Here is a 26874-nt window from a genome sequence, read left to right on the forward strand (position 1 = left end):
ATGTGCACGGTGAACATCCTCAGCTTTCTGCTGGTGCTGCTGCTCAGTGAGGGTGAGTCACTCGCAGACTCACACACACACTGACAAAGACAACGGTCCTCCTATAGCCTTACTGGTGTTGCCCGTGAGTGGGAATCAAACTCCGGTCGTCTGGTTCTGAGCGCAGAGTGCTAACCGCTCATCTATCACTGAACGCAGACACACACATACACAGACACTCACTGACACACAGACTCCCACAAAGAGACACACACAAAGACACACGCAGACAGATTCAGACGCTATCACACACTTACACTGCCGCATATACAGGGTGGGCCATAAGTAACTTCCTGCGTTGAAATAGCAGTCTTTTGTAAAAAAAAATAACGCGGAAATAAAGCAGGAGCCTGGGAGTTTATGATGCCCCGGTATACACCTCAGCAGCGTGCAACAATAGTTGAAAATAATTTCAGAAACAATTGTTCAATTATTTCAACACAGCAGACTATCGCAGATATTTTGAGACCCGAACGGCTCCAACTCCGCACTTTATTCATTCGGGCGTTGATTTCCCAATTTCGGGAACCAGGAACAACAGTAGATGCAAAAGGTGTTGTCAGACCTCAATCCAGTCGATCTTCGACTTCGATTGAGCAAGTTAAGGGAGAGCGTCAATTAGAACCCCTAAACTTCTAAGAGGAGGATATGCTGCTCAGCTCAATTGGGGATCGCGTGACGGTCACTGCGACGAATCTTGGTACAGGATTTACATCTTTTTCAGGTTAGATTCATCTGGTGCAAAAATTGCAGTTCATATAAGCCTCCTCGAGTACCCGGGTGCTTTCAGTGAAGACGATGCTTTCATTACGAATTTAATTATGTTAGATGAAGCTCATTTTCACCTTAGTAAGTGGCTTCGTCAACAAATTAAATTATAGGTTCTGGGGTTCATACATAATTTGATCGAATCTCCACGTTCTATCATTTAGAGTTTGTGTTTTTATATAATCTTACAAAAGTGATAGGCAAAACAAATCAGGTAGTTACTTATATGCACAGATACCAAGTGACTTGCAACATACACTCACAGACACTAAGACACCTTCACTCAAACTCTCCAACTCATATATACAAACGACACTCACAGAAAGACTCAAACGAACTTACACGCAGACAAACAGACACCCATATAGCCTCCAACAGACTGTTGCGGCCAGTGCTGTTAGCGAGTAGCAGCCCCTATGAAGGCCGTCATGGCACACGAGGGGGTGGGTGACCAGAACCACGCCCGACCGCCTTTGTTTCCCTAGTGGCGAGGTTTACATACCGCACCATGTACTCATTTGAGGCTGAGTCGACCTAGGGGAGGCCGAGGACCGATTAAAATAATCGTAACTGGTGTAGGCCTTGAGGTGGAATCGAACTCGGTTCGCCGGGTTCATAGCGCAGCGCGTTAACAGCTGCGCTAACCACCCCCCACGAGACGTACGTACACAATGGTTACCCCCAAATGCATAAACACTCATGATACGTGACGTTGGCCAAACGTCTCAATATAGGACCACAGAGCTTGGGTAATGTTGGACATTGAGTGTTACCCTTCCTGCACGCACTGGTTTCCTCCGGGCACTCCAGTTTGCTCCAAAATGTAGAAACACGAATTTACGGAGTTTGTCCAACATACCAATATAGGACCACAGAGGTTGAGTAATTGTTAACGTCGGTACTGGCTGCTCTTCCCACTTGTTTGTGGTTCCCCGCATCTCTAATGCACCCTCTATGTCTTTAATAAAAAAAAACAGCTGCACGTAACTCATTCTGAATTATGATATTAATATCGCGTTGCTGTTTCCGTGTCCCAGGTCTTATCTCAGCCCAGGAGGATGGAGCTGCGTTACGGCACAACCTGAAGTTTCGAGGAATCAAAATTAACCTCCAGCAGGGCCGCATCGTCAACGGTGAGGAGGCGGCACCCAACAGCTGGCCCTGGCAGGTGAGAGAACATCAAAAACAACTCCGGTGTGCTGGGTGGTAACATGTGCCAGTGGTACTGCATTCGCTGCTTGTTACGGATGTCCAAGGGTTCAAATCCGACAGGCCACCTGAGTTAAATGCTGTCGTATGTTTTACACGTTGAATTCCATGCACCGTCCGCATCACAGTGTACGTGAAAAATTGTATGCCAGTGGCACGGTTCAAGTTAGAAAAAATACAATGCAAATTACTGAAATGGGATCACATGCAGCAAACATCGACCCCTACTGTGAAGCTATTTCAGACTGTCTATGGAACACAGCAGCGCCTTCCTTCGTGATGAAAACCTTGCACTATAAAAATGAAGTCGGCCATAATAAACATACGACGTTACTCTCAAATAATATTTTTGTTGATGATTATGATGTTGATAACTACGCCTTGTGTCTGTCATAAATGTATTCAGAAAAAGCCACACTTTATTTGAATCCAAGGGTCTGAGTGCTGAACAAGGTTGATAACCAATAACAAGTGGAAATCAGTTACGGTTTTCAAATAATTCACCGTTTCCCAATATCAGGAACCCATAACCGATGCCAGTGGAATTTTGGTAATAGATGCGCTGATGGTAAGTGGCACCATTCTTTGAATTTCCGCGCTTGGAGATGGAATCGAATTGATGGCCCGTGAATGACAGATTCTGTGTGCTAACGTTTACACGGTGAATACTTTTAGTGATGGTTTCTCGTCGCCAAGCTTTGCGTAAATAAAGCTGTGATCAAAGTGACCTAATTTCTCTTGGGTAAGTTATTCGTAGCAATTTTAACTTCATGCTCAAGTGTTTTTTTTATTGTTTAGAGATGTATCGGATCCTCCCGTTACAGACAGACGGACATAGCTAATAAGTTCACACTTCATTGAATCGTAATCAAAGCTAGTTATAATTATTTGTGCACCAAACGCAATGCATGGTTTAAGCTGCGTCTCACAGCCGCTTGTGTTGTACACGTGTACACATCATGCAGATGCAGTACTTCTTCCTCTTTTTGTTAACACAGTCGCTGAGCAAAGGCTCAACGTCCCAACATGTCAAGGGGCCAGCAACAAACAGCAGCGTTAATGTGTTTTTTTGTATTGAGCAAGGTTGTTATTATAAGCACTTTGGAAAATAGACAATAATGGGAGGGAGTTCCAACAAGGAGCGCTAGCGAAAAAGCAAAAAGTGTCGTGAGGGAGTGGGTCAGTGGAAAGCTGGGTGAGTTAGAGGGTGGTGGGTATGCTAGTGAGTGAATGTGTTTTTGTTATAATAAGATCATCTGTATAAATTTAACACATAGGCTTTCATGAGCAGTGCTATGATTCATAATTACGTGTGTCATAAACCCTCCTCAACCCAACACAGGCTGCGAATAAGGTTATCACGTGAACAGTAGAGTATTTTTATTACTGCTTGTCACAACAATTAGTCCTTGGGCCAGACCAGATATCGGTACCACTCAAGGTGGCAAAGCTTCAATTGTGCCATTTTATTTGTTACACCAACAGAAGTAAAATAATACACGATAACCTTTCCAAATGAACAGCTGTTACATTTTTCTCGCAGGAAACCTGTTTTTGCACCTATCGCAATCACGCCTATTTGCCCGGACGTTACAAATAAAACATTCCAACACTTTTGCTGTTAATTAAGACAATAAATAATTTACAAAATGGATGTTTGTTCCCAAGGCATGTATTTCAGACATATTCTTGTATTTTTTCATGCTTGTTCTTCAATTTCAGTGACTTGGTTAAGTCTGGAATAGATTGTCGCGATCTGTCTTCCTTCTGTTTCTAGCAGCTTGTTTGCTCATGATCATTTATTGGCAGGTGAGGCAAGTACTGGTGGTTCTGTAATATTTCTGTTCAGAAAAGATATCTAGAGTTCTAACTTTACCCTCAATGTATTGTTAATGTACCTGTTAAGATTATAGATTCCAAAGAACACAGGATGAGATGTTACTATCCTTTGTGCAAGCACTTGCAAGAGTTCATGAACAGTGAGCCTGGTGAAATTTGGGGAGCGCATCGTCATTAGTGAACCTTTGGATCTTAGGGTGTTTCGGCCTATCATACTATACACCCTCCCCAAAGGCGGCCAGCGACAGGGTGATCAATCCTATGCTTGCGTCCCATTCCCAATTAGTCATAGGAGTTGCCTTGTTGTTGATAGCCAACATCCCATGGGACTATGCATGGCAGGGGTGTCCTCCTCCCTGAGTCAAGCATTGTTGACTGCATACCTCCTGGCCCTCTCACTTTGGGGCCCAGCTGGGGTCTTTCCTCTTCATCCAGAGCCACTGACTGCTGCCTTCTGCCGCCTCCGATACAGCTCTGATTGCCGAACGCTGGCTCTGGCCCTTAATTCCCAGGTCTCTAAGCAGTCTGGTTGTAGATGTTGCCACAAAACCTCTGCAGCCCACCTCCACTGGTCGGACTTCTGTGTTCCAGCCATGATGCCGTGCTTCGGCAGCTAGATCGGAATAGCGCAGATGTTTTCGCTCATAAGCCTCATCTACTGAGTCCTCCCAGGGTACTGTGAGCTCAATGATGAAGACCTTCTTGAGCGAACGGGACCAGAGCACCATGTCAGGTCTTAGGGTGGTGGTTGCGATCTCCGGAGGAAACACAAGTTGCCGGCCAATGTCAGCTAGCATTTTCCAGTCGCGGGCCAAGCGCAGCTGGTCTCGCTCTATTGGTGTAGAGCCGCTCTTCGGTGGTTTAGGCGAGGTACTGCAGGCAAAAATAATGATTTTTGTTCAGTTTGTCAATTTTTTTATTTTTTACGTTTTGATTCTATAAATTGTAAACTTTCATAACATGCACACAATTATTGATGATTAAAATCTGAAAAACTAACTATTTATATTTTGAGAATAGGGGTTTCCATTTTTTCTGGTAACAAAACAGGTGGTAAAATGTTAAAACACCAAACTGAAACCTTTAACAATGAATCATGTCTGCATTAACCACAATACTTTTGGTCAGAATAAAAGCTGTCTCTCCAATCAGTTTCAAAGACAACGCATATATTATCAGAGTATGTATTTTGTTTGCATTCTGAGTATTGTGGTTAATGCAGACATGATTCCTTGTAAAAGGTTTCAGTTTGGTGTTTTAATATCTTAACACCTGTTTAGTTGCCAGAAAAAAGGGGGAAACATATTATCATATTTTTGTACTAGCAAAGGATGTCCCATGATATTTATATTTTAGAAATAGTTCGTTTTTACGATTTTATACAAACTTCGCCAACTAAACAAAGCTTTAAATTAGAGTTTTTTTGCATTTTCATCGCAATTTGTCTCCACATTTTAAGAAATAACCTAGTTGAATTGCATATCATTGAAAAGCTTATTCTCTGGAACAGATGACTAGGTTAGTCATATATGGCTATATGCTTTGCTGTCATGTCAAAAATAAGCTCTTGAGATAGGAGAAGAGGCCTACCAGGTATTCAAGCAAACAAGGTTAGCTGAGGACCCACCATCTGTGAAATTCCACGACAAGATGACCAAGCAAAGTCTCAAGACATTCTCCCATATCAGCACAAAAGCAGCACGTGGAAAAAAATCACAGGATGTGGTTCTGGAGGCAGGTAGAAACCTGTTCAACCACATGATCCTGGTGGTTGAAAACAGGAAGGTGAATATGAAGGATGTCCTTGCCCACCCACTGGGCCCACTGCCATGGGGACTGGCAAATGTTGATGGGTCTCTATGAAAAACAAAGAAGGCTGCACTTTCCAGAGAGCTTGAAAAGAATATGTCTCCTGCAGAAGACATCCCAACCTCATCTACTTCCATCATTGATGAGATGAGCCTGGCCCAAAAAATGAATGGCAACAACAAAACCTTTGCACAGGTGGCAGAGTCAGCCTTGACCCAGGTCCTCCACGAGGGGGCACAGAGTGAGAGGATTGATGTTGTTTTTGATGTCTACCGACATACTTAGATCAAAGATGCTGAACGACTGAATCGGGGTGCAGACACCACTCTCTGGTACAATAACCTTGCAAGGGGACACCACGTCCAGCAGTGGAGAAAATTCATGTGCAGTCTCTCCAACAAGACCAGTCTCATCAAGTTTCTGGTGGAAGAGTGGAAACTCCCACGATATAGAGAGATGCTGCATGGCAAGTTGTTGCACATCATGACCTGTGAGGACACCTGCTAAAAGTTGACAGAAGATGAGTGTGAAGAAGTAGCAGAGCTGCACTCCACGCATGAAGAAGCTGACACCCGTCTTCTCCTGCATGTATTACATGCAGCAAATGTGGGCTCAAAGGCAGTTATCATCACAGCTGAGGACACTGATGTCACGGTGCTTTGTCTTGGCTTCCAGATGGACATCACCTGTCCCATCTACCAGAAGTGTGGGACACAGAACCACAAACGGTTTGTCGATATCAGCAAACTGGCAAGGTCACTTGGAGACAGCATCTGTGACAGCCTAATTGGCTTACACGCCTTCACAGGCTGCGGCACTGTCAGTGCATTACCGGTCGATGGAAGCTGAATGCCCTGAAGATGGTGAGAAAGGACACTTCCTGCCAAGAGACTTTTAGTCGACTGGGGCAGTCATGGAATGTGAGTGATGAGCTGTTCCAGAAAATTGAGCAGTTCACCTGTCGCATGTATGTTGCTAATAGCAGCACTGGTGAGATGAACGAACTGCGCTACCAGCTCTTAAGCACCAACATAGGAGAAGTCGAGTCCAGCCAGCTGCCACCATGAAGATTGTAGAGACTGTCTATGCATGCATGCTCAACGAGCCAACTATCAGGCAGCAATCTGGAAGTGCTGTTCTGCAGGCTAACCCTGTGGTGCCAAGCCCAACTGAGTATGGATGGACAGCCGATGATGGCAAGCTGGCCATTTACTGGATGTGCTCCCCATCCGCACCAGAAGTGGTCTTGGAACTGCTAGCATTCAAGTTTGTGCGTTCATGCAAAATGCCAAGCTGCGCGTGCCTGTCAAATGGACTGACATGCACAGACATGTGCAGGTTACAGACCTGCAGTAACCAAAAACTGCAGGATGATCCAGAACCTGACTTTGAACTCGGAGAGTCAGATGACGAGATAGACGAGCAGTTTGATGAGTGATATAGGGTGGCAATTCTGATGGTATTACTGTGGTAGTACTAGTATACATTGATGCACAGTGTGGTGATTCTGGACATGGTTACCCTTGTTAACACCATCTAAGTACACACATATCTTGATTACAATAATGTAACCTTCTTCACATATACCGATCATGAACGATATATATGGAAATACATGTATCATTGACTAAGTGTAATAAAAGACTTGACCACGATATCTGGCTCAGTGTCCTTTATTCGGTCCGTACTGCGTCCCCACACGGCTGTCTCTCTTATTCTCTCTGTGCTGGTTCCGATGTCACTCCAGTCCACATCAGCAGCCCCGCTGCTGTTCTTGTCGCTCTTGCAGCCCCACAGCAGCTCCGCTGCTGTACTCTCACACAGCTCCCTTGGCTGTTCCTGCTGCAGCTCTGACGGCCCCGTGCTGTCTCGCCTTCTCGTCGCTCCTGCGACTCCTGGCAGCCACCCCGCTGCTCCTCACACACAGCCTTACTGCCTATCTCTATCTGCAGCTTTACACCTCCCAGTAGCTCCCTACTGTTCCCAGGGTTGGCTCCCGCTTCTGACGGTGCCCCCTCGGCTCGTACGCCCGCGTGGCCCCACACCTTTCCATTCACACCCCGACTGCCTTCTCCTTCCGGTTTACCCGCTTAAGGACCCCCTACCTTTCACCCACGTCACCTGGCTCCGCCTCCTCGTGACGTCACATCCGGAAGGTCGCTTTCGCCCGCATTACACCACCCTCCCCCATAGAAAAAACCCAGCCGACCTCGGCTGAACAACACCAAAGCGTAATGCGGTGAACCGACCTTCCCCCTTAAAGGACACTAAGCATGCAATATAACAACAAGAACAACACACAAGTAACATCAACGAACGTACGAAAGCATGCGATAAATACGACGGCAAGAACAAGAACAATAACAACATACAATCAACGAAACGTAAGCGATTTGGAATGAGTGCGGGTCGCCGGCCCGTCCCGGACGGTCGGCGGCCCACTTGTAGAACGGGGACGCGATGGAACACGAGAAATGACAGGGGGTAATTCCCCTGCTGCGATTGGAAGTCCACCGACATCTCGTGTCCCTGACGAATCAGTCTTGGTCATATTCGGCGAATGCGCCTGCAGCGGGGTCGGAAGGGTCGCCGGGCTTGAAGGTCCCGCAGCCTTGGCAGGCGCCCTCCGAGCAGGCCCACTCCTCCCCCGCGGTGTCACGGTCGGCCTGTCTCGAACAGGTACGACAGGCGCTCTAGCAAGATCAATGGACGCAGGCGGGGAAGAGTCAGAGTCAGCAGCAACAGACCCCGGCAAGGAAACATTGGGAGATGACGCATCACGTAGGGGAGCAACATATGGTTTCAACCGCGACGTATGAACAAACCAACGGCGAGAACCAAACTGAACGCGCGCCGACTGTGGATTGGGAACCTCAATGAGGCGCACAGGACCATGCCAGGGTTTGTGCAATTTAGGAGAGGTCCCCGGCCGCACCTGCGGGCAGTGGAGCCAGGCCAGGTCTCCCACCTTCCAGGGGCACTCCCCCTCAGACCGCCGAGCATACCGCTCGTTCCGGGCCTGGGCTTTGGCCGTAGCCACGCGGGCGTTTTCCCGCGCCTCCGTAACCCGGCGAACCGTGTCCTGAATGTATTCAGGGAGTGGTTTACGAGGTCCCTTCACCCCAGTACCCAATTGCACATCCACCGGAGGCACGTTTTCCCGACCATACATAAGGTAAAACGGCGAATACCCTGTAGCCGCATGGGGCGTCATCCTGTACGCCGAAAGCACTCCGGGGATGTGCAGATCCCAATCCGATTGCTGTTCACTCACAGTATGGCAAAGCATGGCAGACAATGTCCTGTTCAGCCGCTCAACCATACCATCCGTCTGCGGATGGTATGGAGATGTCCGTATCTTCTTAGTCCCAAGGCCTGCGCACACTTCAGCCAATAATTTAGAAGAGAAATTTCGGCCCTGGTCCGTGAGGAGTCTCTCCGGCGCCCCCTTGTCCATAATGTACCCAAACAAAAAGGCGTCGGTGATGGCCGCGGCCGACTGATCGGGCAACGGCCAGGCCATCGGCCAACGGGAGAGATACTCGACCCCTACCAGCAAATATTTATTTCCCCTCGCCGATGGTGGGAAGGGTCCCAATATGTCCAGTGCCACCAATTCATTGACTCGAGACACCTGAATCGACTGGAGAGGCGGCACGTAAGGATGTTTAGGCGGCTTACGCCGGGCGCATTCAGGGCACGCGCGCACGTGCCCTACGACATCTGTCGCCATGCCGTGCCAAAAATAATGACGTTGTAACGTCAACAAGGTCTTCTGCACCCCTAAATGCAATAGTGTGTCACAATGGAGAGTTCTAATCAACTCAAATCGCAAGGACGTTGGTACCACCACACGCCAGCTTTCCTGGAACCTTTCTTGCCACATAAGCAGACCATCTCGGAGAGCGGTTCGCGGCCCCACAGCCGAACTCGGACTCCCCTTGTCCCTCATAGACCGCTTCCGCATGGACAACAACGACTCGTCCATCATCTGTTCCCGAATCCAGACAGACCGCGGCAGATTCAAAACCCCATCAGTCGGTCCCGGTTCCATCGGAGTATCCGACTTCCCGACGGCCAACGTGAGCTGCTGAGGGGGGTTGAGAATCGGCGAACACCTATGCGTCCCCGACGCACATTTACAAGGGGCGCGCCCTGGTAATCTGGAAAGTGCGTCAGCGTTCGCATGGCGCACTCCCTTCCGATGTTGAATTTGGAAGGAAAACTCCTGCAGCGTGTCCAACCAACGTGCCCACTGTCCCGATGGCTGGTCCATTTTAAGTGCATATTGCAAGGCCGCATGATCCGTACGCACAATAAAAGAACGACCGTAAAGGTACGGTCGAAATTGCCGTAGGAAAAAAACAACCGCCAAAAGTTCTCTACGAGTGACACAGTAGCGTGTTTCCGCAGGCGACAAGACTCGGCTACCATACGCCACGACGCGCTCTACGCCCCCTTTAGACTGTGATAATACCGCCCCAATACCTGTGTCACTCGCGTCCGTATCGAGAATGAAAGGGCGATCAAAATCGGGATAATCCAATGTCGGGGCCGTAGCCAATAGATCGCGCAGACTCCGAAAGGCCGCCTCTTCCAGCTCTCCCCAAACAAATTTCCGTCCTTTACCCGTAAGGAGATGCAAGGGCCTCGCAATCGTCGCAAACCCCGGCACAAATCTTCGGTAATACGAGGCAAATCCCAAAAACCGTCGAACATCCCCCACAGAGGCCGGAGTCGGCCAATCCCGGACACACGCCGTCTTTTCCGGATCCGTGGACACCCCCTCGGCACTCACAATGTGCCCCAAATAACGGACGGACCGTTGCAGTAGGTGGCATTTCTTTGGTTTGAATTTCAAATTGGCAGAGCGCATCCTCGTGAACACTGTCTCCAGCCGCGTTAAATGTTCCTCAAATGTGCGGCTGAACACAATAATATCGTCCAAATATATAAGACACGTCTCCCACTGCAACCCCGTCAAAACGAGCTCCATCAATCTTTGAAACGTAGCAGGGGCCGCATTCAATCCCATCGGGAGGCAGTTGAATTGAAATAACCCCTGCGGCGTACGCAATGCGGTTTTCTCCCGTGAGGACTCGTCAAGGGGAAGCTGCCAAAATCCCGAAGAGAGGTCCAGTGTGGAAAAGAACTTAGCCCCCGACAATGCGTCAAGGGAGTCGTCCATACGCGGCAGGGGGTACGCATCTGCCACCGATATCTTATTCAATTTCCGGAAATCGACACAAAATCTCAAGTTGCCATCCTTTTTCTTAACCAAGACCACAGGAGCGCCCCATGGGCTGTTAGATGGCGATATAATGTCCGCAGCCAACATGTCTTCCACCGCCCCCCGAACGTGTTCTCGCTCCGCTGGACTCATCCGATGCGAATTTAACCGAATAGGGGCAGCGTCGCCCGTCTCAATGTGATGGGAAAGCAACGATGTGCGTCCCAAATCCAAATCGTCGGAGCTGAATACATCCGAATACGTCAGCAACAATTTACGCAGCGCATCACGTTGCCCCACGGACAGGGAAGAATTCTCGTCACATAAGGTAGCGATCCAACGATTATCCGAACCCCTTGGCTCGGAAACACCAGCGACCACTCCTCGGCGATGCGGACAATCGTGCGTCGCAAACGCCGTAGTGGCATGTGCCACAACCGTACCGGCCGGAACACGGATGTTTTCCACCCCCGCATTAAGCACCTGTAAAACCGGTAATTGATCCGGCCGGACGATGGTCTGTGCCCCAACTAACGCCAATCCCGTTGTTATCGTGGCGGATGGTGACAACAAGACCCCTAATGCTCCTAGCCGATTGGGCAGGGGCTTCCGATACCGCAAGGGTATAAGCATCTGTGAACCAGGTGGGATGTCCACAGATGCGACGGACAGCGCCTGCACCTGTACGGCCGAAGCAGGTCGCCCCCAGGGCGACGGCAGAAACGAGATTCGACGGCCCCCCGGCAATTCAATACAATTCTCATTGATTTTAATCAAAATGGGCATCTTAGCCAAAAAATCCGTGCCTAGTAAGCAAGGAACCGCCAAAGATCTCGATATTAACACAACGCCCGAAGCCGACACATCCCCTATAGATATCTTAGCATCCACCTGGCCCACAATCCCCATACTACCCCCGTTTGCAGCGACGCAAGACCCATAAACCGGACGCACAGCCCCCGGCGGAATGCCCAACAGATGGAAAATGACATCCGATATAATAGTCGCAGACGCTCCCGAGTCGACCAAAATGCGCACGTCCACACCTTGTATGGACCCCGGTACAGTGGACGAACCCGTAGCGGCCGCGACAACTCTCCGTGCCAATTTGCGCCACTGCGTAACTGAATGACAAGGCCCCGTCGATGGCCTTTCTTTAACAACAACAATAGGATCGCGCAACACAGGTGGTGGGTGAGGTGTAAAGCCTTGCCGAGTGTCTGGTGCGTGCCGACATGCCTGTTTCGGAGGTTCCTTGGTCGGCTTGTCCGGTGTTGTGGGCTCCTGCTGCGGCGGACCCGGGAAGCGGGCCCAGCAATCTTTGGCGTAATGGCCCCTACGGCCGCAGCGGAAGCAATCGGCCTCGTTGCGCCGAAGCGCAGGTCCTGCGTCCCGGCGGCCCCGTCCCGATGGCGTAGCGCGCGGCCCCGGCCTTCCGCGTCCCGGCCATGGAGAGGAGGCAGCCGTCAGCTCCTGTGGACCCCGCTCCTCCGGCACATAGATCGCCCTTGTGGGGTCCCACCCCATCGCGCCTCCTTCCTTGACGGGCCCACCCGTCCATGCCGCCACTTGCTTCCAGCGACGGAGATTAAACTGCGCGTCCAGACACTTTGCTGCCGCCCGGGACGTGAGCTTCTCATGCCCACACACAGGCATGGGGATCCCCAGATCCCGAGACAGCTCCAGCATTTTTCCCAATATGAGGGGCTCGAGCAGATCCTGTGGCGTGTCAGGATATGCTGCCATGGCCAGCTCCAACACCGCACCCCTGAACGCCACGGGCGATTCTTCGGGTGCTCGTTGTCGTTGAGCGAATCGCCGATGCGCGTCGTCAGGTGGCTCATAGGCGTCGGCCATTTCCTCAAAAACTCCACATAACGTCTTCTTCTTATCGGCCGTTATGGAACGGAAAAATCGCACAGATTCGTCGTCCAGTAGAGTCGGCAACACTTCCAAGGCCTCCGCATCGGTCCATCTTGCTGAACGAACCGCCGCCAAAAATCGGCAGGCGAAAGCGCTCCAATCGCCCCCGATAGAGAATTCCTTAACCGTAGTAAGGTGGCGACTCCGACTCCTCTTCACGCCGTCTTCCAATGATGGTTGTTGTGGAGGTAAATTCAAAATGGCGTCGGCCCGCGGCGTGGCCAAGATGGCGGTTTGGCGCCGCGGAGCGCGCAAGATGGCGTCTTCTTGCCGCGTGGCCAATGGCGGCGGCAGGGCAGGCAACGTGGCGGCCCGTGGAGCACCTTCTCGTTCCATCGTCGTCCTTGGCGTAACGAGGTGACACAGATGCGCCAGGACGTCCTTGAGTGTCTCCAGTTGTTCTGCCACCTGTTGCCATCTTTGCTCAGCGTCCGATGTTGTTGACGGACCCGCCATCGCGCCGACATCTTCCACGCCCGTCCCCGTGCTCGCCTCAGCAGGGCTCTCCTCCACCACCCCAGCAAAATCCGTGGTCGGAGGGAATTCGTCGTCGTCGGACGAAGAAGCCGATGCTGGCGCCGGGGGAATTTTCTTCCTTACTTGCTTAGACATGCCGTTTCACTTCTGACCCCAGTGTAATAAAAGACTTGACCACGATATCTGGCTCAGTGTCCTTTATTCGGTCCGTACTGCGTCCCCACACGGCTGTCTCTCTTATTCTCTCTGTGCTGGTTCCGATGTCACTCCAGTCCACATCAGCAGCCCCGCTGCTGTTCTTGTCGCTCTTGCAGCCCCACAGCAGCTCCGCTGCTGTACTCTCACACAGCTCCCTTGGCTGTTCCTGCTGCAGCTCTGACGGCCCCGTGCTGTCTCGCCTTCTCGTCGCTCCTGCGACTCCTGGCAGCCACCCCGCTGCTCCTCACACACAGCCTTACTGCCTATCTCTATCTGCAGCTTTACACCTCCCAGTAGCTCCCTACTGTTCCCAGGGTTGGCTCCCGCTTCTGACGGTGCCCCCTCGGCTCGTACGCCCGCGTGGCCCCACACCTTTCCATTCACACCCCGACTGCCTTCTCCTTCCGGTTTACCCGCTTAAGGACCCCCTACCTTTCACCCACGTCACCTGGCTCCGCCTCCTCGTGACGTCACATCCGGAAGGTCGCTTTCGCCCGCATTACATAAGCATATGCGACTGTCAATGTTTATAATATTCAAGTAGTTCCTTACCTCACTATGGTATTCCTTATTATCCTGTGTTTTCATTGTGTATTTAAACCAATAAATACCAGTTTGTGACCTAACTGGCTTTGGTCTAAGTAGTTTTTTTCAGTAATAATGCCCATTCCATCGTTCTGGACGCCTGTCATAGGTTATGGGTATAAAAGTTATGGTAACTACAACTGAGCTGCCACTCCACGAAGGTTATAATATCAGAATATGTCCCACACACATGGAGGATTACACAAATCATTACTAGACTTTGCCTCCTCAGGTGGTACCAATAATTGTTTTTTATTTAGTCTGGGCCCATGGACTAAATGTCATGAAGCCAGAACTGTGAAAAGTCCTCCAATCTTGGACCTTCAACAGACAGTGTGGAGTCATTAATGTGCGGCCAAAAGGGAGCATGGAGTGGCAGGAATTGATGCTGAGAGGTTAATGTAATTGCATGAACTATGTTATTTTACAATATCTCATGTTAGATATGGAAGTATAACGTGATGAAACAAGTACAATTGGCTGTGCGTCATGGCAATATTACATTATCATAAATTACGTGAGATATGTTAATGCGATAATCACTTTGGTGACTGTTACGCAGTTACGCAGTCACCAAAAGGAAAGTTTTACTTGATGTTCTGTAGAGGATAGTATTGCAGTCGGATACCTGTGATCCTTTTGTGCCACATGCTAGTGTCAGTCCAACATTAAATTTGATAAAATTGCGAATGTGAACTGATGTGGTAATTGCATGATTGGTACACTGCTTGTGTCGAAAGACACTCAAGCAGTTAAAGACGACAGACTACCGAGTAGCGCGTCCAGTGGCTTGATTTTCTCCAGTATTGTCACATTCACTCTTACAACGTCAAATTCTCCGACGTTAATAATATTACGTGTAACGCTCCAAGATTGATGCGATCACTGACTGGAAATACATAAACCACTCAGCTCTTCATTTTCGACCCTTGACACAGCCTATAGAACTCAACATTGCAACGCTCGACATCAATTAAAATCTATCTACCCTGGAAATCTGTGGAGACAACCAACTGGGCTGTCTTCATCCTCAAGATCTTTTTAAACAAATCCATAGATTACCAAATGGACCACTTAGTTCCTCTAACTCCCCGCAACCTCAGATGTGCCTCCTTATCCCGACTAAACATTTCATTTGTTAAAACTTTGTTTGGTGAAAGAGTTTGTTTTTTTCCGCATTGCTGCTCCACGATTCTGGAATTGCCTTGCCGCTAATGTACAGCTCGGGACCCCTCCCTTCACCCCCCCTCTTTACTTTTTGATAAATCCAAAACGCAGAGCTGTATTGCACCTATACCTCACTTTTTTGTCGCCTCTTGTTATCATTATATTTTCCCTCGTTTGTGTTGACATTTTTTTGTTGATGACCGTTACATTCCTCGTGTATTGAGAAATAATTCGTAAGGATTATTGATGTATTTTCCTTTGTTTGGTTGTTGTTGCTGTACTCACGCACCACGTATCTCCCGTGTAAAATTGCCAGGAAACTGGCTAAACAGGACCACCCATGTAAACAATTAAATCAATGCAACACTTAATTTGTATGTATCTCTATTAGTCTTTGTGGGTCTCTATGCATATTTATGTCTCGTTGTATTTATGTGAGTCTTTATATATCTCTATGTGCCTCTATGTATCTTTATGTGTCTCAATGTATTTATGAGCCTCTATGTATCCCTGTGAGTTCTACATATATCTATGAATCTCTAAGGGAAATTTACCAATTAACTCGCTAAACGGGATCATCTCAGTAATTCATCAAGCTGCATAGAGAATCAGATCTAAAATGGATCTCTCTGGAACGCGAGAGATGCTCCACGTGGTTTCCCTGGGCCCTTGCTGCTCCACCCAGCAGTCTGGTGGCTGAACACATCAAGGGTGAAAATCAATAGATACTGTATCATACTGAACATCATTATGACAGACAAATAAATGCTTGCAGTTCTTTTGTGATATGAAACAGCTTCTCACGTATATTGTGATGTCATTGCAGATCTCACTCGCGACTGCATGGTATCCCGAAAGTCCTGATGCTCTCTACCACACGTGCGGAGGCGTCCTCCTCAACAGTGATTGGGTGCTGACTGCTGCCCACTGCATAGAGTGAGTGACCCATTCAATGCCTATAGCAGACACCACACATTTCCGTCCATTTTTTTCACGAGTGACCCTGGAATGCTAAGACGTTACGTCTACCACCTGGCAAAATCTCAACCCAGTGACCAATATAAATTACTTATCCAAGAAAGATGGACTGCATGGTGGCCGGTCCGTTTCCAGCATCATTCACTGATTTCTTCCACAACGGCAAAGTACGGTGCAGGGAAATTGGCAGCATGGCACACGTGATGACACGTATGGGCACGATAAAGCAATGTGAAAGCTTCGTTGTGGTTTTAAGCAGTTTTACTTTTTGCTTGAATAGCTCACTTACAACTATAAACTCAGTTATACCATGGCATTGAAGAGTATATCTTCTCAACACCGGTCTATTCATACACAAGATAGCTTAAGGGTGGCCTGATGTTACCTCCCTCTTTGGGTATACAAAGGTTGTGGGTTCGATCCTGACCCTGAACCCTGTTTATTTGGAGTATTGTGTTCTCCCCGTGGTCACGTGGATTTTTCTCCAGGGTCTCCGGTTTTCCCTCTACATTTAGAAACATGCCCAGAGAGTATTTGGCTGCTATAAATGTCCACACAATAAGCCACTTCATTGGGATATCATTTGTGGCCATGTCGCTTCTGAAAACAGAGCAATATGGCTAAGTTGGCCTTACCTGGTAACATAAACAAATGTTTAGTTCAGTTTAACCTTTCACACTCTTGGTCATTCAAATGCTCAGTGCAGTAAAGCTGTCTCAGATTACACATACAATCAACACAGACTCAGGTAAACTTCAGAGTGCATTCTCTTCACACCACTTAAGATTGGAGAACAACACTGGCTTCATGCCGGCAATCTCTATGAGCAGGGATGAGAGGCCTAGGCTGGATCTTTTCTCCTACCCACTGCCTTTTATTCACCAAGCCTCTGCCATGCCTCTCATCCAGTCCCGTTTTCTTTCATGTTTATATCAATTGAGCCAGATGTAGTTGAAACGAGCTGCTGCTTCAGTCGGGCGTCGAAAGGTGATTGGCCAACCAGTCGAGCAAGAATTCTCTAAGCATCAGGGAACTCCCTTCATCCTCCAGCTCAAACAGAGAGAATTCACCACTCTACAGTTTATCACAACAGTGAATATGGTTCAAGCGTACCCGTGACACACTGTGTCTAAATACACACTTCCAAGAGGGTCCTGATACATCGGAATGTCTGGCTAACATCAATGACAGTGTATGCGTTTAACCATGGAAGTAAACCGGAGAACCTGGAGAAAACTATGCAGACAATCCCTAATAAAGAACACCAGTCCCCATTCATCACTATATGATGGTAATGACACCACGGTGCTTGTGCCAGGGTAGTTGCACTCTTACTGGAAGGTCACGGGTCAAACCTACAGGAGGTGTGATAAATGACTGCCTGAGATGACTGACAGATGCACTGCCTGTGCTCCCGACTGTGCCAACCAGTAGTATTCTCTGCCTGCATTGTTGTTGCTGGGTGACTGCCTAAAAGTCTTGTTAGCATCTTCTGTGTGCCTCCTTCATAGAGGCCGATCTTGATATCACTGGCACCAGTTGTCGGAAAGTCCACTCAGCTTCACATTGTCCAGTACCAAATCAGTCAATCTCCACTCCATCCCGTGTGGTGCCCATTTATCCCCTTCTGCCGGCCAAACAGAAGCAGCTTGGGCATGTGGTGGCTGGGCATGTGAGCTACATGGCCCAGCCAATGCAGCCTCGTCTTCTGGAGGAGCTCACTGATGGAACTGTGCACAGATCTATCAAGTATATGTGAGCTTCTCAAACAATCTAGTCAGATTAAAGCATCAATGTATAGAACCAGTGTAGATGTTCCTTAGAAGGGATCCAAATTTCATAAGCATAGAGAAGGGAGGGCTTAACTATGGTTGAGATGACTCGGTGCCCTGTATCGAGCAATAGGCCGCATCTATGCCACTACCCCCACTTGTCACTTTCATCTGTTCAATATTCGTAAAATCCATCTCCTCATCTCGCTCTCTGCTGCTAAACTCCTACTGAACATCCGTGAAAAAGAGATTCATAGCTCATCGGACTTATCAAGGATGAATCAAGATTCTGATTTACTCCCTCGTTTTCGCTCACCTTGACTATTGCAATTCTCTTCTCCTCGGCCTTCATGCATCTGCCTTCACTCCTCTCCAACAGTTACAAAATGCCGCATCCTGTATAATGTTTTACCTCCCCGACAATTCCCACATTTCTGCTCTACTTTTCCAACTCAACTGGTTATCTGTCTATTTTTTAACACGTAGGCTTTTGGACACGTAGGCTTTTGCGACCAATATCATCCATAAGAGGTTTTTTTTATCTGTCTACTGTCAACGTGTTTTTAAATTTCTCACTCTACAATGGACCCTTTTGCATCGCGGTTTCGATATATCGCGGGGTCGGCATAAGAAATGAAATATGAATTTTTGGGAGTTTTGCGAAAGCCGCAGACAACACGCGAAGGCCAGCAGACGACACGCAAAAAGTTTAGGAACTCATAAATGCATAAAATATATGTACAGTAATGTATTATATTAATGTCTTGTATCTTTTAATACCAAAAATATACACATTTCCTTTAATGTTGCATTTTGTTAAAAGTTAAAGTTTGGGAAGAATAACGCGAAAGCCAGCAGACGACACGAAAAGGCTCACAGCGCCCCTCCCCCCTCGCTTCGCTCGCCAAGGGAACCAAGGGGACCAAAACATTTTACATGGTTCTTCCAGATCGCGGGGGGCCTGCGCCCCTATCCCCCGCGACGTGGAAGGGTCGACTGTAGTTTATAAACCCCTCCATTGTCTTGTTCCCAAGTTTCAGTTTTCAGTTTCATTTCATTTATTTGGTATAGCCCTGTGAGCCATTCGGCTCTTGAATCGGGTGCAACCGCAACAAACAAAAAACAAAAACATGAACATCTCAAAGCGACTATGCGCAAACAAAAAAATCCAGGAAAAAACAGCAAAACAACGTTATCTTGCTTTCCTCATATCTTATGATGTCCTATCCCTCCCTATCTGCTCCTAATCTCGACTGTCCCTCTGTTTCTCTCACCCTGCTCCCAGTTACGCTCTCATACCTTTCCCTTCTTTCTGCCCTTCACTGGAAGCAACTGCACATAAAATAATCATATTCACCACTTGCTTCCATTCCTCCAATAATATCCATCTCTTTTTCTTTGCCCATCCCACTGCAACGCCCGGCCCTCGCCCCCCAACTCCCACCAGGTCGACACCAACCCTATCATTACCCCTAATGCTACCGAAAACCCTCCTTTACCACTCCCATCTGTACACCTGTCACCATAACTACACCACCACTTTTAATAACTCCACTCCTTATTTTAACCTCAATCATCTTGCGTACTATTTATAACTGTCGTAAAGCACCTTGGTTGAAGGTACTATATATATAACATACGATAATATAGCTACCACAAATCATTATATAGCTGATGAAAATGTAATGCCGTTTGACTGTTTCAGGGGGAGGCCACTGATGCCAATTTAACTGGTTAATAGCACACTGTGCAAGTATAGTAACTCCACGATTATCTCCACAATCTGCCCCATCTCTCATGAAGAAAGGAGGGGTGGATTAGCTGACATAAAATACCCAAGTTGGTGCATTTTTTTTGGTGGTGATGATAGAAAGGCTCTATTTGTGGCATGATCCATGTTCAGCAGTAGAATCTCAAACTCCTTTTCAGTGAGCAGCAATTACGCAAACATCAGTATGCATAACAATCAGCCTCTCATTGTATTTGTACCAGATGGAGCTTCCTCTGGTATAGAGATAGAAATCGTCTTAAAACACATAGGAAAATAACATGTTAAATTGTGCAGGGGCCAAAGGACATCTCTGTCGCACAACAAGGTGAACATAAAATGGTTCTGACTCCGAGCCACTCAGTTTTTCCTCGGCATGCCCACCATTAAAACGGTCCTTTATTAATATGAGCAAAGGGTTAAAGATCCAGAAAACATTCAGATTTACTCAGTTCTGTCCTTTTAGTGGCATCACAGGCCAAGACCAGGTCATTAAAGCAGGAATATAGGTCTGGTGTGGACCGATCAATTTCAAAGACAATGCATATATTTTCAGAGTATGTTTTTTGTTTGCATTCTCACCACAAGTATTGTGGTTAATGCGGAAATAATTCCTCGTAAAAGGTTTAATTTGGAGTTTTAACATCTCAACACCTGTTTTGTTGCCAGAAAAAAAGGGGAAAACCTATTCTCATATTTTGGGACTGGCAAAGTAGGTCCCATGATGAAATATAGGTCTTGATAAAATTCATTACGCCTCTGCTGTAGCAGATGAATAGAGAATTTGGTATATGTGCAGGACCTACCCAGTCTGAAACTACTTTGGAGCTATTCAAGCCTCTCCTTATCATGCTTGGTGAGGCCAATTCTAGGCTCACACTAATAAGGGAGATGCCCCAGTTGTGGTTGCAATTAGTGAGGTTCTCTTTCTTGAACCTACATCACATCCTTTCAATCCTATTAAACTCATACTGTGAATCAGACGATTGTAAGAATGTCATGTGGCACCGTGCCCACAATTGCCACCCTACTTCAGAGATTTCTTGCGATGTCATCATTGCACAGTGCTTTACTTGGTCTCAGACTTCAGATTGCTATTGGCTCTTCCTCAACAGACGACACATCAGCTAACCACTCATAGAGGGTGTGGTTCTTTACTCCAATATTTGAGGTAACATAGTCCCAGCAGGGTAAAGTACATCTTACCCCATGATTTTATCTGAGCTCCCTTCAAGACTTAAAAAATGCTTTGCAAACCTGCAAACCTGTTTCTGTGGATTAAAGATCAGATCATCACTTTTTTCCTTGAATTATTTTATTGGATGTGGTACTGTCAGTTATGATTTCTAGAATTAATGAGCGATTCTTGATTGCTTGCTGCTAAGGCAGGATCAATCTCCCCAGCAACTCAATATCACCCCGTGTGCTCTTCCCCTTACATAAACAGCCTGTTTCCTCAAATTGTCGGTACCAACAACGAATGTTCTTTGACATTGGTGGATCAATGCCAAAACGCCGTTGAAACGCACGCTGCACCGCAATTACGGATTCAGTCTTGCTGAACTTCAGAACGCAAAACGCCTTGTTCTGCGGGGTCACCATCTTGCGAATGACTGAGGCTAGGGGTTGTTTGTGCGCTGGGAGAGGCATCTAGCAGTAATCATTTGAAACTCTATGCCCCGCCCTTTCAAGTGATAAGAGTTTCATTCATGGGCGGTTCGTGGTTGCAGAGATATTGCGATTTCAAATCGGCTCCATCTGTTTTAAAACTCCCTGTAGATTGGAAACCCATTTATTCATCACTGCTTTGAGTGATTAGTTTGTGTCCTTCCCCCGCTCCTCCGATTAGAATGGTTGACTACGCACAGTCAGAAATAAGTTCAACATACATACATACAAAGGCAGGCGTGTGGACACTTAGCCACCTGGTCACCCCATGTCTTACCTAGAGACCCATGAACTTATACAGAGGCGTGATTAAACGCAGTTCTCAAGTGTGATGAATTCATGGTCTCAATGCGATCAACTGTACGAAAAAAATCATGAAATACATTTTGGATTTTTACTTAATTTCGATGAATTCCAGCTCTCATAATGAAAACAAATGGGTTGACTGTCACGCATCAGACATTTCGGCCACATGGTAGGGCCGGAGTGAATGTGTTTTTTGTTCAAAACCAAGAACTGTTATTAAGTGAGCGTCCGATCCTTGTACCTCATTAATCCTTCTAATCTCTTGCTGCCCTTTATCTCCCACAGCACTAATTATTCTCAGTCAGTGCTTCTTGGAAAACACAATTTGTCAATGTTTGAAGAGGGACAACTTCATGTGCAAATCAAGAATATACATGTCCACCCGAAATGGCATGCAGACGATGCAGCATATGGGTACGTATATACATGTATAGCCCATTGGTCAATCCACTGTTGTATGAAGGCTTCTTACGCCTCTGCGGGATGTGCAGGTGATATGGGCATACACTACCACGCTGGTCAGCGTGGGTCCGTGGAGGTGAGGAACATATTTTTCTTCCACTTTTTAAGTTTTTAAATAGTTTATTTTGTATTACTGGTACCCATGTGCAACAACACGAAAAAAAATCAGTTACAACTAGTTGGCGCAGTGATGTGCAAACACTACGGACTGCCACACTCGCCCTCGTGAAATCGACTGGTAGAGTATTGCTCACCTGTGTGGGGACGCAGCGCTCACACTCGAGTTATCGACACGCAACTGAACATTGCAATGCGTGGCATCTCAGGTATGCTGAGGTCGACGCCGACCCAGTCTCTCCCAGTGCTTACCCACACTGCTCCGTCGCAAATCTGTCGTGAAACATCTTCGAACACATAGGAACATAAACCCAGTGTCTAAAGTCATGCCATCCGTTCTAGATCACGAGCAGCCTCACTCCACGCCACACATACCAATGAAGGAAAGAGATGGAAGCAAGTCTGGACTGTGGCCGATGTAAAAAAAAAACATCTCATACAGGACCCTACCATCGAACCTCCCGGTTTCAACCTTCCACGTCGCCAATGGGCGACCATGAATCGAATCAGAACCAGGCATGCCCGATGCGGCCATCTGATGCACAAATGGTGCATTAAAGATTCGGCGGCCTGCGAGTTTGTCCACCAACTCCCAAATGATCGACCACATTGTATACAGCTGCTGTCTTCACTCCTTTAAAGGTGGAGCGGACGATATCCACTCTGTGTCTTAATAGATAATTGAGTGGATAATAAATATATAAGTACATTTTGCATCTGATGCTATGAATCCATACGAAAGAAGCAGAAGAAGTTACAAGTTTGCCAAACGTATAGGATTGTATAGAGCAATAATCACATGTTTAATATTTTATTAACTCACTAGCTGTACTACCCGGCTTCGCCCGGGACTTGGATTCACCACGCCCGGCCGCCTTTGTCTCCCCAGTGGCAATGTTCACACACCACACCAGTTGCTCGTTCGAGGCTGCGTCGACCTAGGGGAGGCCCAGGACCGGTTAAAATAATCGTCACCGGTGGTGGCCGTGAGCGGGAATCGAACTCGGGTCGCCGGGTTCGTAGCGCAACGCGCGAATCGCAACGCAGTCGCTGCCCCCCCCCCCACACACAGGATAAAGACAAAGATCCCCTGTGTAGCTTGTGAGACTGTAGGGGGAAAGTTCTGTTAAGCGAGCACCTATGAGGGCCGGCACGGCACATGAGGGGGTCTGGTGGCCAGCACCACGCCCGGCCACCTTTCGCCCCCCAGTGGCGATGTTCACACACCACAGCAGTTACTCGTTCGAGGCTGAGTCGACCTAGGGGAGGCCCAGGACCCGTTAAAATAATCGCCACCGGTGGTGGCCGTGAGCGGGAATCGAACTCGGTTCGCCCGGTTCGAAGCGCAGCGCACTAACCACGACACGACAATGCGTTACGCTTCCACATGCGCGGGTCACATGACAGATTTGACGTCACAGCTCACTTGCCGTGCAAAAAATATATATTATTGAGCTCCCCCAAACCCCCCCAAAAGTTTATTTTTTCATATTTTTTGCATGGTGTACAGTCTGGAAAGTACCCACATGGTAAATTTCAAGTTTGTTGCATGTTGGGAAGTAAGCTAAACATTTTGAACAGACACACATAATCACAACTTTGCCTTTTATATATATGGAGATACACAAATGGAGCTGCCATATTGCTACAATGATTATCACATTGGACATGCAATCCAGAAGACCGCAGTTGTATTCGATCTCCTGGCGCGGCAGTTGTAGAAATTGACATATTGCTTAATGCTCTCACCTCTACCCACCTCGCAGTAAAAATGAAAACAGCACCCCTCTTTCCACCTTATATATCTGTTCAGTGTAGTAAAGTGAACCAAATATCCTATAGAGTTCCTTCTAATGGCGACCCTTCTACAAGTAGTGGCGTGAGCAAGACCTTGTTGGGCAAACCCTAAATTTGGAAATAAAGGGAAAATATATCACGAGGTGGTTTAGATTGGTGCCTTGCCGTGTCTGGAGTCGTATGCACCATGCAGACTTAAATGATTCTGAAAGAGATGACCCGTGTATAATTCCTCATTCACTGTAACCGTAAACTCCGCTTCCCCTTCGTTCATTGTCCACTCACCGTGCCCCCACCATCCCATGCCAGGTTTGACATTGCACTCATTGAGCTCAATGCATCTGTGCCGATCACCAACACGACCCAACCTGCGACCCTGCCCTACCCGGAACACATCCTGTCCAACAACCCCGAGTGTTTTGCGACTGGCTGGGGAAGACTGTCAAGTAAGGACCAACAAACAAAACATTATATTTGGTAACGTCTGTCTTTTCCAGGATTGACAAACGTCCATCGTGGTTCTCTCTTTGTGTAAATAATGCCAGCATAAAGCAATTGCGTTCGTATATACATTTATATGGTTATGATATCCCCCTATATTCTCCTGAATCTTCTGTTCTCAATATACAAAGGAAACTACAATATGATTCCATTATTATCCTAGATAACCTAATGGCATTAATACTTATATTAAAGGCAACCGACATTCAATATTTAATTTCCAAATTCACCAACCACACTTTCTTAAACTATTTGCAGTTCCATAATTGAAAATGTTGTTCTCTCTTAAAAATACCTCTGGATCTGACTTGATTTCCACCTAAAATGTAGTTTTCACATTCAGAAACACGCCAAAAAACCAAAGACTTTGAGAGTGCATAATTTCATCAGCATTAGTTCCACACAATCAAAACTCTGGAACATTGTCGACATTCAGTGTATTATCAGCAGTCAGGCTTCCTTAAACCAATGCTGGTCAAATTATACATTGCGTGTGGCTGATAAGATGTATAACAAAACACTCATATCTTTTTTATGTGTAGGGAGGCATATTGTCTGCTGATCTAAAATATAGTTTAGGTACATTTGATATTCACGCTATTATTATGAGACGAGGATATCATGAATGTGCTGTTTTAAGATAGTCTGCAGTAGTTTCACAGTAGGGGCCATGATGCTCTATCCGAATTGAGCAATTTTTTTATATTTGTGGCCACGACGCTGGCAACACACTGGCCTACTGTTTTCAAATGATTTTATGGGATGGTTAATGTGCACTGTGACACAGGTGTATTTACCATACCTAGAATGGTATGGCAAATACACCTGCAGTTTTAACCAATGTGTCCTGAAGATTTCGAACCACAACCCTCTCCAATACGATGATAGCACGCTACGGCTGGGCCATGTCACCGCTATAACTTTTTTTCATGTATACACCACAACAACACGAATTGTTATTTTGTATTTGTCACATTGATTGCATTTTACCAGCTGGGGGCCCATTGCCCGACACTCTTCAACAAGCGAAGCTTCCCTTTGTCAGCTACGCCAAATGCAGCAGCAGCGAGTATTGGGGAACAACAGTGAAGCCCAGCATGGTCTGTGCAGGAGACAGCCTTCACTCTGTTTGCAACGTGAGTGTCATAGTTATGCACACCCTTCATGCAAATACATTATTAACAAGAGAACGCTGACTTTGTGTCAGTCATCAGAGGCCATTGCAATTCCCATGCAGCAAAACACCTGCAAGTCGGATTTCGCATTTATCTGCACCAGGTTGGCTAAATTATATTATAATTTCACAGTCTCCATACGAGGAAGCCATCCCTATCTGACACTATGCTTGCTACGTGTGTCCAGTGAATTGCAGCTCCCTGTTTGTGATCGTCTTAGAATCTCGAGCTCCACATGTTTGCACTGTGAGATTCATGACTTGCAGGGCAACACACTTGAATGGTGATTACTGTGCATAACCACACTATGCCAAACTGTACAAAATAAACACAAGACAGTATGTCACCGTAGGTTGCAAGACTATCTTTGACAACATTTCACAGTGTTTACGGTAGAATGCGTTTGGTATGCATGACAATGCATTTGATATGTTTTTGTAATGTTAGGTGTGTTGGGTAATGAGACTCGCCCAACTCATTGGGGCTCTGGTGGCTCGGCACGAGGGCATCTAAGCCCGGCCTGTCTTCCTGGCTTCACGTTGTGCTCGAGGCCCCTATTTTCGGAGCCCCGTGAGTGCTACTCACAAATGCTGTGCAGTTGCTTCCTATAATGCTGTACAGTTTCCTTGGCGCGTGGTGTAGGCTGCTAATCCCCATCTGTTCCATCCAGCTGTGATGTATCGGAGAGTGTTGCCACCTCGCACACGCTTTGTTTTTGTCGGTGTTATTGTTTCCTCCCACATGCAATCACTCGTTTAATTGGCATGTCTGCGGATCCTTCTCGTGCCTCCGCACCTTGTATATTGCCATGCGCTACAAGATGCCAATCGTCATGAATGATGCTGTATAAAACGAAGTCATTGTTACTATTATTACAATTGTCCTTATATGCAGGGAGACTCGGGGGGCCCTCTGAACTGTATGACGGACAGAGGGTGGGAGGTGCACGGCATCGCGAGCTTCGTGTCTACTTTCGGCTGCAACTTTTACACAAAGCCGAGCGTCTTCACCCGCGTGTCCGGCTACAGTGCCTGGATCACCTCCATCACGGGGATGCAGTTCCCCACGACGGTGTGTAACTCATAA

General features: G+C 47.3%; 1 protein-coding gene across 1 annotated transcript; it reads left to right on the plus strand.

Annotated features, from left to right (window-relative positions):
• On the plus strand, nucleotides 1–26874 carry LOC144952857 (elastase-1-like). Its single transcript, XM_078883328.1, has 7 exons — nucleotides 1–52; nucleotides 1845–1975; nucleotides 16071–16180; nucleotides 22022–22150; nucleotides 24422–24558; nucleotides 25607–25749; nucleotides 26683–26874. Exons 1-7 carry the CDS (start codon nucleotides 1–3, stop codon nucleotides 26872–26874), a joined length of 894 nt encoding a protein of 297 aa, XP_078739454.1.

Source organism: Lampetra fluviatilis, chromosome 70 (assembly GCF_964198595.1).
Source record: "Lampetra fluviatilis chromosome 70, kcLamFluv1.1, whole genome shotgun sequence".
Lineage (NCBI taxonomy): Eukaryota > Metazoa > Chordata > Hyperoartia > Petromyzontiformes > Petromyzontidae > Lampetra > Lampetra fluviatilis.